We start from the raw sequence: 14,070 nt of genomic DNA on the forward strand, positions 1-14,070 counted from the left end.
AAGAAGAAAAGTTTGTGGGGTGGATGTACTTGTGTGTGTGTGCTTGTGTGTGTGTGTGTGCGCTTGTGTGGTGTGTGCGCTTGTGTGTGTGTGCTTGTGTGTGTGTGTGCTTGTGTGTGTGTGCTTGTGTATGTGTGTGCTTGTGTGTGTGTGCTTGTGTATGTGTGTGCTTGTGTGTGTGTGTGTGCTTGTGTGTGTGTGCTTGTGTATGTGTGTGCTTGTGTGTGTGTGTGCTTGTGTGTGTGTGCTTGTGTGTGTGTGCGTGCTTGTGTGTGTGTGTGTGTGTGTTTCCATAACGAGCACATTCCTTGAGATTATCTTTTGGGGAGAAAGTGTACCGCTTGATGCATCAGTTTCCATGGGAACTGCAGGAGCGGCAGCATGGCAATGTGAGAACCCTCTGTGACTGCACCAGGCTGCGTGAGTGTGAGGCTGCTGTCCCCTGGGGTCCGCCTGTTCCCTAGGGCACGTGTCCTCCTCCTCCTCCTCCTCCTCTTCGGCAGACTGACCGCTGTCTCGCCAGCGCCCTCAGCGCCACGCGGGGCAAGGAGTCTCACCGAGTGACTCTGGCCCTCCCTCTGGGGCACTGCTGTGCTGAAGGTCCGGTGGGGACGTCCCTGAAGGCTGTGTGTGTGTGTGTGTGTGTGTGTGTGGTCTGGGCAGTCACCCTCCCTCCGGCCATTCAGTCCTGTGACCTCCCAGGTTCTTGCTGTGAGGGATGCGCTGGCCGTCTCCCGTGGCCGCGGCTTCCGGGTCTCAGCCCAGCCATCGCCTCTCACGGTGTTCCCCTGGGCCAGGGGGGAGTCTTGCTAGAGAGCTGGGCATCTGCTGCCCACCTCCCTCTTGTGGGCGCTCCAAGTCTGTGTCCTACTGAGCGGCCGTCCTGTAGACGCATCCTAGGTTGGGAAAGGGAAGTCACGTTGTAACCTCCCGTGAGCGCTGTCCTGGAGGTAACCTTTCCTTCCCCTCTGTTCCTTCCTCAGTAGGCTTTCCCGAACGGTCTGACGAAGTCCCCTTAAAAATCAGCATGCTCCCGGGGACAGGAGTGCTGATGGGTCTGGACCGGTGCCGGAGACTTGAGCTCCAGCAAAAACTTGGTACCAAGATGTGGTTTTCTAAGCCTTGAAGAAACCTTGTACTGAAAGCAATTTATTTATCAAGTACTTGAAAAGCATCACAAATAACTTCCCCCTTGGAAGCACTCTCAGAACTTTGAGCTCGCAGTTGGTTGAGGTAGGAAATGAGTTTCGGGAGCTAATGAAAGCACCTACAATGAGATACATTTGTGGGAGGAAGGAAGAGAGGAAAACTGAGATTCTTTTTTTTTCTTTTTCTATTCCCTGAACTTTCATTTAAAAAGCAGCACCTACTTCTTCCTCTCCTGCGCACCCCATCCCAGTCTGTCCTGGAGTCTTTGACCAGCGTGGTGGGACAGAACCCTCCTGGCCCTGGGACCTTACCCGGGCTGCCCCCTGCCCCCCACCGCCCCCTCCTGTCTGCTCCCTCCCGCCTCGTTTCGCAAACACCGCTCTTGAAGTCTCCAGACCTATTCTCGGAGCTTATTAACAAATCACTTGAAATTCTCCTGACTCATGTTACGGTTGCAGGTCACAGGTCGGGAGCGCTCCTGAGTCTATTTCGGAGACCTGCTGCCTGTCAACACCTCTCCCCTGCTAGACTTCTCTCTCGCACCCTCGCCGGCGTGCAGGCGTGCCAGCGTGCCTCACGGCCTTGCCCCCGGGAAGGAGTCACGGGAACCCGTACAGCCTCTGGCTCTTAGGAACACCCAGACCGGGAGGCGGTCTGGACACCGGTCTGGACACCCGGTCTGGACACCCTTCGCGTGATCGCGGGGGCAACGCAGCTGAGGCTCCACCCCGCTGCCTCTTTGTGCTGCTTCACGGGCGCCTGCCCGGGAGAGGACACGTGTCACTCTTTTCTGTCTCTGGGTGGGAACCATGGGGAACAGTTTCTACAGCCCGTGTCCAGAAAAGCCCTTCGACGTTTATGTCTGTCATACTTTTCATTGTGGAAATGTCCCAGCGCAGGCACAGGGCCTCCGGGGAGTGTTAGGAACCCTCTCCCGTGACAACGGGCACGCTGTCCAGCACCATTGAGCACGCACGCCCTCTCCTGTCTCGTCACGCCCCTTCCCTTGCTGCCTGCCCCCCGGGCTGGTTTTTACGTCATCTCTTCTGTGATGCTTGCTTTCCGATCGGCCTCTGGTCCTGGCCGCCCGCCTTGTCCCTGGGCCATCCCTTTCCCTCGCCCCTTGGTCCGTGACCACTTCTGTATCGAAGGCGTGCGCTCAGCTTACCGTTTCTTCCTACTCTCTTACTCGGGACGCGCTACCGTTTTCCTAGGATCTGGGGGATACACCCCGTGCTTCGGTAACGATCTTAGGTCACTCTGTGGAAGGGGACCTGTACCCCGTTTCCCCATGTGTCCGGTTTTAATTGGCGTACCCCAAAGGGACTTTCTGGTTCGTTCCTTTGTGTGTGTTGGTTGCCCTTCGAAATGAATGTCCCGACTTGATCGCTCTTGGGGGTGGGGGCCTCAGATCGTTGATGATAATCTTAATGGCTCCCTTTTGACGGTCTGGTTTCCTGAGCAACTGTGGAAGGCGTGTAATGGTCGCGCCTCCAGATGCTTTTATTCATCATTTGTCGTCCGGCCTCCCCGTGAAACCGAGCCCTTGCCCCGGGCGCCTCCTCTGTGCCTCTCCACTGTCAGTTGCTCCGTTATGTGCACGCCTGATGTTCGGAACCTGATTCCAGTATCCTGTTTGAATTAAGGGGGAGGCCCTCAGGCAAATTTTGGTCAACCGTTACTATGGAAACGTCCGACCTTCTGGAAGAAGAGAGAGCCTCACCAGCTTCGGCAATGGCCCGCTGTCGCCGGGAGCACCCAGCAAGCCTGGTGCCGGAGGTAGGCCGTGGGGCGAGGGGCGGGCTGCCCGTAGGAGCGGGGCGTGTGTGTGTGTGTGTGTGTGTGTGTGTGTGTTTGTGTGTGTGTGCGCGTGCGCCTCCCCTGTCCGGTGTGACACGTGTCGGGTGGAAACTCGAGCCCCTGAGTTTGGGGCGCCAGTGCATCTCTTCAGCAAGCCGCTCCTGTCTTGGGTCGACTGTCACGTTGACGTCTCAAACCACGCGCCCGCGGTGAGGTATGGGCTCAGCCTCTCTGCGCCCCTTCCCCATGTTGGGGACCCTCTCGGTGGCCTTGGAATGACTCAGGAACCTGATTTTGTCAAATGTTTCCACGTGGTCATCGGGACTCCCATTTCCCCATAAGGTGACGACGGCGCTCGCGCCGAGGATGGCGAAACCCCCGCTTCTCCTGCGGCCACCGCGTGCTGGGGATCCCTTCACATTTTCGCACCTTTTTCCCGGTTTTCTTCTTCAGGTCACTACCCACCGTGCAACAGGCGTGTCCTTGTCCCAGGTTAACCGCGGAAACGGCAGCTGTTAGCGACGGGTCCGTAGTTCGAACCCCGTCTCTTCAATTCAAAGTCCTGTGCCCTGTGCCTTCCCAAACTCTTATGAGAGTTGACCCCCCAAAAAACTCCCAGATAGAAATCTTAAAAAGAAATCCTCACAAGTGTTCCAAGACGTTGAAAGCAAAATAACAGGTAAAAGGCAGTTGCAAACCACCGCACTCAACTGTGGGTGTGAAAGGGGCCGGGAGCTCGGTGCTCAAAGCACAGACGGGCGTCGCCCCATCTTGTGTCGAACGGTGATTCCTGGTGGGCTCTAGGCACACAGAAATGGTGCCATCCTGGCCACTTCTGGGAGGGAGCTTGAGCTTCTCACCAGGTGGAACTCGAGACGGGGTCTGCTCGGTTCATGGCCGGTGGCTCTGTCCGGTGAAGCTACCATGCCTGGTACACCTGCTGAGTGTCCCCAGAACAGGACCTTAGCTTTTCATCCAGGACTCCCCGGTGGTTCTCAAGCAGTTTCCTCGCACAACGTCTCAAAAAAACAACCTCTCTAACCTTTCCGCAGTGAGGTCGTTCCACCATCCCCGAGGGGAGGGGACATCTGTCGGAGACCAGCCGTGCTGGGGGGGGAGCTGGCGAGAGGGGCTTTGCAGCCTGCCTTGCGCTGTGGACACGGTGCACCTGGGCCGGAGGTGGTGGCGTGCCAGCTGAGCTCTGCACGGAAGCTGTGACACGGTTTCCGGTCCTTTTCTGAGATCTGTGGGCCCGTTTTCCCACAGACGGTGCTCCAGCTCTTGCCTCTGGCCGTGGGGGGACGAGTTCTCAGGCACCTCCCAAACGCAGGGCCTGCTCCCTGCTGGCGCGCCTGCGGCTCCCTCAGTGTGTCCACCTTTTCCACAGGCCACCGAGGGTGGGGGCACTTGGCTTGCTTTTTGCTCAGGCCCCGTCCCCAGCTCATGGCCCCGCACCAGGCACTCAGCCAATGTTTGTTGAATGAATGAACGAACGAGTGGAAGGGCAGGTGTGCTGTGTGAGAGGGCGGGCTGGGGTTGGGGCCAGGACGGGTGTGTTGGAAAGAGGGCCGACGTGGTCCTCCCCGCAGTGCTTTCTCGGGAGTGTGCTGAGAGGGTCGAAGCTTGCTTTGTCTCTTAAATGCAAAGCAGACCTTGATATTTCTGTCCCAAGTCACTATACGCTCACGTCAGAGTGAGTCTTGGCCGACAGCGTTAGGTGTCCCTCTAGAAAAGGGTCCTTTCTTCATCTTACCCGCCCACGTTCAGAGACTGCCTCTGCCGCTGACAAGGTGGTGCCCTTGGGCCAGGGACTCCTCTTGGTGTGAGCAGTCAGTGCCCGGTTGCTAGAATCTGTGAAGAGTGGAGAGAGAGAGAAGCCCACTCGTGTGTCCAGCGCCATCACGTGTCGGTAGAGAGGCCCGTGCGGTCAGCGTCCACTGCTCCGACTGTGGTTAACAAGCACGGCGTTTCCTCTTCCCAGGGGGCGGTTCCGGCTCCGGCTCCATGAGCAGGGGTGAGATGAGCCTGGCCGAGGTCCAGTGCCACCTGGACAAGGAGGGGGCCTCCAACCTGGTCATCGACCTCATCATGAACGCGTCCAGCGACCGCGTGTTTCACGAGAGCATCCTCCTGGCCATCGCCCTGCTGGAAGGAGGCAACACCACCATCCAGGTAGGAGGGCGGCCGGCGTGGCGGCCCGCCCAGGGGTGGGGGGGGCCTGGGGGCGGGAGAGGCTGTGCGGGGGGCCGGGCGCCCGGGCGGGGCCGTGGCTGTTGTGTGGTCAGCGGCGTACTTTCGGACTGTGCCGTTGTGTCGTCCTGAAAGAGGAGTGGATTCTAGGGTTACCTCGCTGTGGCTGCTCGGTCACAACTCGGACTCGGTTCCAGAACGTGGGTTACATTTGCAAATGGATGGACCGCCGCCGAGGACGGGCGAGGGAGGTGGGCCCAGGGTTGGAGGCACGGAAGGGTCCTCTGTGACAGTGGGGTCAGTGGACGGCTGACCACAGTAGACATACGGTCTTTATCCAGGATCCTCGGGACCCTGTCACAAGACGACCAAAAAGGAGTTTAGGCCCTGGCCGGTTGGCTCAGCGGTAGAGCGTCGGCCTAGCGTGCGGAGGACCCGGGTTCGATTCCCGGCCAGGGCACACAGGAGAAGCGCCCATTTGCTTCTCCACCCCTCCACCGCGCCTTCCTCTCTGTCTCTCTCTTCCCCTCCCGCAGCCAAGGCTCCATTGGAGCAAAGATGGCCCGGGCGCTGGGGATGGCTCTGTGGCCTCTGCCCCAGGCGCTAGAGTGGCTCTGGTCGCAATATGGCGACGCCCAGGAGGGTCGCAACATGGCGACGCCCAGGATGGGCAGAGCATCGCCCCCTGGTGGGCAGAGCGTCGCCCCCTGGTGGGCGTGCCGGGTGGATCCCGGTCGGGCGCATGCGGGAGTCTGTCTGACTGTCTCTCCCTGTTTCCAGCTTCAGAAAAATGCAAAAAAAAAAAAAAAAAAAAAAGGAGTTTAGACGGTGCGTGCTATTTAAATTTCACTTTCACACCTGTAGACACTGCGTCTGTTACTGACTGGAGATTTCTCTGCCTTCTTCCTAAAAGGTTCAAGAAAACTAAACCACTTTGCACGGATAGGCGGGAAAAGCCAGACTAGGTTAGTCGAAGATGAGTTGATGATGTTTTGTGTTAGCTGGGTACGATGTATATTTAAAAATAATAAACACTACAATTCTTAGGAGACGTCCTTACAGGGACAGTTTTAATGAATTCCAATAATATATGCATAGGGTGATTTTTATATGATAATAGCAATTAAAGTCGTTCCTTTAAGTATTCGAATACCCTTCCGCTCGCCTTTCTCCGTCTTCCTCGGCTCTCTGAGTAAGGGTCTGCTCAGCTGTGAGTGTGCAGCCCGACACCTGTTTTGGTAACAACTTTATTGAGGTCACCTGCATCCCACAGAGTTTGCCTTTTTGTACATATTTGACTGGACATGATATTCTCCGTCTCGAATGTAACTTCGGAGTCTGGACTCAGGAAGCCTCGGTTCTTCGGGCAGATTAGGAAAGGGCTCATCCTGCTGTGGGGCAGGTGCGCCCCGGCCCGGGGCACCGAGCTGGGTAGGGGCAGTGCCAATCAGACCTCAGCCCCCTCCCGCTCCTCCCGCCGGGCGCCCTGGCCCGGGGCACCGAGCTGGGTAGGGGCAGTGCCAATCGGACCTCAGCCCCCTCCCGCTCCTCCCGCCGGGTGCCCCGGGCCTTACGGCCTGCACGGTGACTGCGGTGGCCCCGGCTCCTCGCCCTCCGCCCCCCTCCTGCCCCAGCGTGTGCTTCTGAAGTTCACGGCCGGGCCCCGCCCTGAGTTGAGTGGTTGGTGCCCAGCGGCAGGTCCACCGTGTGTCTGAGTTGTCACAGGGGCACATGAGTGGTAGCCCGTTGGGATTGCTCTTGATTCTGTCTCCCGTGAGTCTCCTCACCCACTGCCGTGGCCGTGCCGCCCGGGCGCTCACCCTGGCGCGGGCAGTGCAGAAACGCTCCTTGTGTTTGAGCCATGTGGTTTCCAGCAACTAGATGGGTGAACGGCACATTTGCTGAGCGCTTTCCGTGTACACCACCCTCTGCTGGGGACGACGGGGCATGGTTTCCAGACACTGGACCCCGTCGCTCCAGGGGACATTTCTCCAACCACGTGCGGAAGACGGGGGCCTCGTGGTACCTTTCTCATAAACCGGATGTATCAGTTTGAAGGACCGTCTGGCCATTTTTTTCCCCCCTGACGATATGTCTTCTCCAATCTTTTTGTAGCTCCACGGTCTTTAGAAATGGGGTTGAGAGTGGGTGACAGTTCTTTCCTCGATGGGCCGAACGAGAAGTCAGAAGCCCTCCGTCATGCCCTCCTCAGTCATTTTTAAAGCTTTGCCAATTTGAGAGCTCCCAGAAGCTTAGTCTTCAAGACGTGAAAAGTCTAGCCAGGATCCCAGAGTGCATGCACACACACGGGCAGCGGGGTCTCAGGAAGGGCGTATAGGGCTTCCCGGGACGTGAGGACAGTGCCGTGGGCGCGCTGAGGGAGAAGTGACGGCGCCGGTGCGAGGGTCGGTGGGAGGATCCTTGATGCGATGGGCTTGAAGGGGGTGTGGTTCTGAACGGTGGGACTGGGCTCAGAGCTGGGCCCTGGGGAGGCTGGGTCTGCTGCCCGGGAGGGGAGGGGAGGACCAGGGCTCAGGGTGCAGGTGTGTCCCGACAGGGGCTGGGCTCTGGGGAGGCTGGGTCTGCTGCCCGGGAGGGGAGGGGAGGACCAGGGCTCAGGGTGCAGGTGTGTCCCGACAGGGGCTGGGCTCTGGGGAGGCTGGGTCTGCTGCCCGGGAGGACAGGACCAGGGCTCAGGGTGCAGGTGTGTCCCGACAGGGGCTGGGCTCTGGGGAGGTGGGTCTGCTGCCCGGGAGGACAGGACCAGGGCTCAGGGTGCAGGTGTGTCCCGACAGGGGCTGGGCTCTGGGGAGGCTGGGTCTGCTGCCCGGGAGAGGAGGGGAGGACCAGGGCTCAGGGTGCAGGTGTGTCCTGACAGGGGCTGGGCCCGGGGAGGCTGGGTCTGCTGCCCGGAGGGGAGGGGAGGACCAGGGCTCAGGGTGCAGGTGTGTCCCGACAGGGGCTGGGCTCTGGGGAGGCTGGGTCTGCTGCCCGGGAGGGGAGGACCAGGGCTCAGGGTGCAGGTGTGTCCCGACAGGGGCTGGGCTCTGGGGAGGCTGGGTCTGCTGCCCGGGAGGACAGGACCAGGGCTCAGGGTGCAGGTGTGTCCCGACAGGGGCTGGGCTCTGGGGAGGCTGGGTCTGCTGCCCGGGAGGGGAGGACAGGACCAGGGCTCAGGGTGCAGGTGTGTCCCGACAGGGGCTGGGCTCTGGGGAGGCTGGGTCTGCTGCCCGGGAGGGGAGGGGAGGACCAGGGCTCAGGGTGCAGGTGTGTCCTGACAGGGGCTGGGCCCGGGGAGGCTGGGTCTGCTGCCCGGAGGGGAGGGGAGGACCAGGGCTCAGGGTGCAGGTGTGTCCCGACAGGGGCTGGGCTCTGGGGAGGCTGGGTCTGCTGCCCGGGAGGGGAGGACCAGGGCTCAGGGTGCAGGTGTGTCCCGACAGGGGCTGGGCTCTGGGGAGGCTGGGTCTGCTGCCCGGGAGGGGAGGACCAGGGCTCAGGGTGCAGGTGTGTCCCGACAGGGGCTGGGCTCTGGGGAGGTGGGTCTGCTGCCCGGGAGGGGAGGACAGGACCAGGGCTCAGGGTGCAAGTGTGTCCCGACAGGGGCTGGGCCCTGGGGAGGCTGGGTCTGCTGCCCGGGAGGGGAGGACAGGACCAGGGCTCAGGGTGCAGGTGTGTCCCGACAGGGGCTGGGCTCTGGGGAGGTGGGTCTGCTGCCCGGGAGGGGAGGACAGGACCAGGGCTCAGGGTGCAGGTGTGTCCCGACAGGGGCTGGGCCCCGGGGAGGTGGGTCTGCTGCCCGGGAGGGGAGGACCGGGCTCAGGGTGCAGGTGTGTCCTGACAGGGGCTGGGCCCGGGGAGGCTGGGTCTGCTGCCCGGAGGGGAGGGGAGGACCAGGGCTCAGGGTGCAGGTGTGTCCCGACAGGGGCTGGGCCCCGGGGAGGCTGGGTCTGCTGCCCGGGAGGGGAGGACCAGGGCTCAGGGTGCAGGTGTGTCCCGACAGGGGCTGGGCTCTGGGGAGGCTGGGTCTGCTGCCCGGGAGGACAGGACCAGGGCTCAGGGTGCAGGTGTGTCCCGACAGGGGCTGGGCTCTGGGGAGGCTGGGTCTGCTGCCCGGGAGAGAAGGGGAGGACCAGGGCTCAGGGTGCAGGTGTGTCCTGACAGGGGCTGGGCCCGGGGAGGCTGGGTCTGCTGCCCGGAGGGGAGGGAGGACCAGGGCTCAGGGTGCAGGTGTGTCCCGACAGGGGCTGGGCTCTGGAGAGGCTGGGTCTGCTGCCCAGGAGGGGAGGACCAGGGCTCAGGGTGCAGGTGTGTCCCGACAGGGGCTGGGCTCTGGGGAGGCTGGGTCTGCTGCCCGGGAGGGAGGCAGGACCAGGGCTCAGGGTGCAGGTGTGTCCCGACAGGGGCTGGGCTCTGGGGAGGTGGGTCTGCTGCCCGGGAGGAGAGGACCAGGGCTCAGGGTGCAGGTGTGTCCCGACAGGGGCTGTGCTCTGGGGAGGTGGGTCTGCTGCCCGGGAGGGGAGGACAGGACCAGGGCTCGGGGTGCAGGTGTGTCCCGACAGGGGCTGGGCCCCGGGGAGGCTGGGTCTGCTGCCCGGGAGGGGAGGACAGGACCAGGGCTCAGGGTGCAGGTGTGTCCCGACAGGGGCTGGGCTCTGGGGAGGCTGGGTCTGCTGCCCGGGAGGGGAGGACAGGACCAGGGCTCAGGGTGCAGATGTGTCCCGACAGGGGCTGGGCCCGGGGAGGCTGGGTCTGCTGCCCGGGAGGGGAGGGGAGGACCAGGGCTCAGGGTGCAGGTGTGTCCCGACAGGGGCTGGGCCCTTCTCAGAGGGCAGAGCAGTGGAGGGCGTGGGCGGGGCTGGCGATGGCCTCAGGTCTGTACACAGGGCAGGGCGGCCCTCTGAGGGGCCTCAGGCTGTCACCGAAGGCCTGCACCTCGTCGGGCAGTGGAAGACAGGTAGATCGAGGAGAGCGGGGTCCTGGAGGTGGCCTCCAGTCGTTCAAACACTGATTGGCAGTCACGCAGAGGCACACTAACGAGAGCCGAAATTCAAAACGGGTCTCTCAGGAGGGGGTGTTTGCCGCTAGGGACACGGTGCCTTTGGGGCACAGGAGGTACTCTGCGTCTTGGCCCGCGTGGGTGATGGTGGCGTGAGTACATGCTCATGGCAAACTCAGGGAGCCGTGCAGTTAACCCTGGTGCATTTTATTACACCTGGGTCGTACCTCATAAAAAAACAAAACAAACAAAACTGGGAGCGAGAGAGATCTGGAACCCAGTGGGATCGGGTGGGGGGCAGGATCTCATGAGTAGAGACCCTGCTTGAGCCTGTGCCCGGACCACCGATGGATGGACAAGAGGGGTAGCCGGCTGGCACCAGAGGGGGAGCGGGAGACGAGAGGGCCGGAGGCCCCCGCCGTCCCGCACGAGGGCGGCACTGATTCAGGAGGAAGGCGCGGGCGAGGGCTGGCGGGGGCCGAGGCTGGCGCGGGCGCTGTGTTTTTCACAGTGTGCCGTGATGGTGATGGCAAGGCGCACAGAAGCTGTTTTTCCTTCAAGTTCTTTATCTTGTAAAGTAATTATGAATATTAGTTTCGTGTTTTCACACATTTATTACTCAGAGGCTCAGACTCCAGATGAGACGGGGCGGCAGAGCTCTGGGGAGGGGGGCGGCCTCCCCTCCAGGGAGCCTGGTGGCCTGCGCCCCTCTACCCCCTCCCCCCTCTGTGATCTGGGGGGGGCGGGGGAGGAGGAGACAACAGAACCCTAACCAAGCCTCGTTACAGACCTGTGGTTCCGGGAGGACGCATTCCAGCCCGGGGTTGGCTGTGAGCCCCCCTGGGCCCCAAGCTTGTCCTTCTCTGGAGAAAATGACGCAGGGCCCGGTGGTCCAGGCCAGCTAAGGACAGACGCCCTGGGGCAGGGACTCAGACCTTTACCTCGCTTTAGAGAGGCCGGTTTGGAGTAGTAAGCGACCAGCTGGGGATGGGCGCGGAGCCCGGCTGAGGCCGGAGGGGCCATTAATCAATGCCCGTGCTGCTGCCCAGTAAAGGCAGGCGGGCTCCAGCCGGGTCTTGCTGCCCGTCTCACTTCTGTTTCCCTGACCGCGACCGCCTGGGGGCGGGACGCTGGCCTGTGGTCAGGTGGGCTCCCCCAGATCCCGTTTCTCAGTGACAGGTGGCAGGAAGGGCGTGGCCGGGGGGCTGTGAGGGTGCACGCGCTGCCCGTCCGGGGACAGGGCTGCAGGAGGGCCCTTGTGCGCAGCGCCCCCCACCCAGGGTAGGGCTGGGCACGCCTTTCCCATGGGGAACAGAACGTGGGGACGGAGACCTCCCCCTCCCCCCACCAGTCCGGTTCGTGTGGGAGTGGCAACGTCAGACCTGCATTTCTGTTCCTGCATCAGGGAAGACCCACGTGTGGCCTCCCGGGGTCCTTGCAGCTGCAAATCGAGACTTTTTAGCAATTATTTAGATATTTCCCCATGAATTCTTAGAACCCTAAGCAACAGCTGGTTGGTTCCATTTACAAACTCTTCCCCATCTTGTGAGAATCATGGTGGGAAAGATGGTGGTTGGACAAACGATAGTTTATCCAGGCAGCCGACCACGACTGGGCAGTGGCGGCCGGGTCCCTGATAAATGCCGCATGTGGGGGCATCGCAGAGGCCTGGGGCGGAGTGGGAGGAGCCAGAGGCCTGGGGCGGAGTGGGAGGAGCCTGGGGCGGAGTGGGAGGAGCCAGAGGCCTGGGGCGGAGTGGGAGGAGCCAGAGGCCTGGGGCGGAGTGGGAGGAGCCAGAGGCCTGGGGCGGAGTGGGAGGAGCCAGAGGCCTGGGGCGGAGTGGGAGGAGCCAGTCTCCAAAGGTGGCCAGAGCAGGTCCTGTTTTTAGGACATCCTCCAGATGAGGGGTGAGGAGGCGTTGACAGTGAGGAACGGCTCGGGATTTTTCAGGTGATGACACCGCTGTGTGTCTGCTCTTGGCCACACCGATCCACACGTGGTGCAGACTTGTAGGAGCCTACACCACGCAGTCAGTTTTACTGTACGATCGTTTAGACCGTGGCGGTGATGGTAATGACCCCATTGAGGAAGGGGCTCCTTCGGGCCAGGGCCTCTGCCTGAGCCTGTCCTTCCACCCCACGATCTCCCTGCAGGGCCGGTGCCAGGATTAGGCCTTTCCGTACACGAGGAAAATAAAACACGGTCGTTAAGGGACTCGCCTCAAATCACGAGCAGTGAGTAGTGGAGCCAAGACTTGCCTGTCATGGCCTCACTCTGCAGGAGGGTGGAGAGAGCTGAGGAGGAATGCAGGTGTTCTGTAAGGGAAGAGGCCTTTCTGCTTCCTTCCCCGGCCACTCCTTGTCCTCTCCGGAGACAGTAGGTCAGGGATAGGGACCCTGCTGCAGAGCTCAGCAGACGAGACAGGTGTCCTTGACCTTTGACCTCTGTCCACAACGTCCTTCCCTCGAGCTGTCTCACGGGGGCCTCCCGGCAGTGTGTGCGGCTTGTTAACCTCATCACAGAGACGAGGGTTATGAGTCTGCTGAAGACCATGTCCCTCTTGTCCCCTCCTCCTCCCCTCTCCATGTTAGTTATCTTTTGTGTGTGTGTGTGTGTGTGTGTGTGTGTGACAGAGAGAGTGAGAGAGGGACAGATAGGGACAGACAGGAAGGGAGAGAGATAAGAAGCATCAACTCTTCATTGCGGCTCCTTAGTTGTTCATTGATTGCTTTCTCATATGTGCCTTGACTGGGGGGGGGGGGCTCCAGCAGAGTGAGTGACCCCTTGCTCAAGCCAGCAACCTTGGGCTTCAAGCCATTGTGACCTTTGGGCTCAAGCCAGCGACCATGGGGTCATGTCTATGATCCCACACTCAAGCCAGCAACCCCACACTCAAGCTGATGAACCCGCACTCAAGCCGGTGACCTCAGGGTTTTGAACCTGGGTCCTCTGCATGCCAGTCTGATGCTCTGTCCACTGCACCACCACCTGGTCAGGCTCCATGTTAGTTAGTTATCTTATCACTGAGTAACAAACCACCTCAAAACTTCATGGCTTAAAGCAGGGGTTCTCCTGACACCCGCCATGTTTCTGTGGGCCTGGGCTCAGCAGAGCGGTTCTTCTTCTCCATGTGATCTCATTGGGGGCCACAGTCGTTAGGGGCTTAACTGAGCCGGAACAGCCAAGGTGCCCACTTGAATGACCATGGTTCTTGGTGCCGGCACTCAGCCGAGAGCTCAGCTGGAGCTGTCACCTTGCTTCTCCCCCCTGTAGCCTCTCCCTGTGGTTTGGGCTTCTTAGAGCCTGGTGGCTAGATTCCAAGGAGCAGTGGTTCGAGAAGCAGGAAGTGGAAGCTACCGATCCTTCTTAAGCCCTGGCCGTGCAGTTCTTAGCATGATACTTCTGCCACTTTCTGTTGGCCAGAGCCAGCCCCGGGGCCACTGCACGGCATCCGAGGGAGGGGAGGAGAGTGCTGCCTCTTGTTTCGAGGGGGGAGGGTGTGTGCAGGGAAGGAGAGGGGATTGTGGGGGCCGCGTTTGGAGACTGGCTCCCCACATCCCCATCAGAATCGCCTGAGCACCTGCCACAGGTCAGTCAGGCCGGGTGCTCAGACAGATGCAGAAAAGAGAGGCACCACTGTCGGCCATGCAGGAGCTCGGTTCTCCCTGGAAGTTGAGACCCATCTGGGCAGAAGTGTGGACTCCCGTCCTTCCCCTTGTAGAGGGTGTGTGAAAATTCAGCCCTGTCCCGAGGATGAGGTCACTGGAGGCCATTGCTCTGCGGGTGTCCAGGGGGCGGAACGAAGTTCTGAACTTCCCCGCCCAGACCTCGGAGGGTGCAGGGGCAGCGTCGGGGGCCCAGAGCTAAGACACCCTCCCGCAGAGGCCCGGCTCCCCTCTGCTGAAACTCGTCACCGTCCCCTTGTCACCGAGCCC

General features: G+C 61.2%; 1 protein-coding gene across 1 annotated transcript in view; it reads left to right on the forward strand.

The window, feature by feature from the left end:
* The window catches only part of ITPR1 (inositol 1,4,5-trisphosphate receptor type 1), a 295,645-nt gene that overhangs the window by 189,272 nt on the left and 92,303 nt on the right, over positions 1 to 14,070 (forward strand). The window contains exons 43-44 of the mRNA XM_066245616.1: positions 2,796 to 2,928; positions 4,931 to 5,121. Of these exons, the coding sequence (XP_066101713.1) occupies positions 2,796 to 2,928; positions 4,931 to 5,121 (324 nt within the window). The remainder of the gene's footprint in view (positions 1 to 2,795; positions 2,929 to 4,930; positions 5,122 to 14,070) is intronic.

Source organism: Saccopteryx bilineata, chromosome 10 (assembly GCF_036850765.1).
Source record: "Saccopteryx bilineata isolate mSacBil1 chromosome 10, mSacBil1_pri_phased_curated, whole genome shotgun sequence".
In the NCBI taxonomy this organism is placed as follows: Eukaryota; Metazoa; Chordata; class Mammalia; order Chiroptera; family Emballonuridae; genus Saccopteryx; species Saccopteryx bilineata.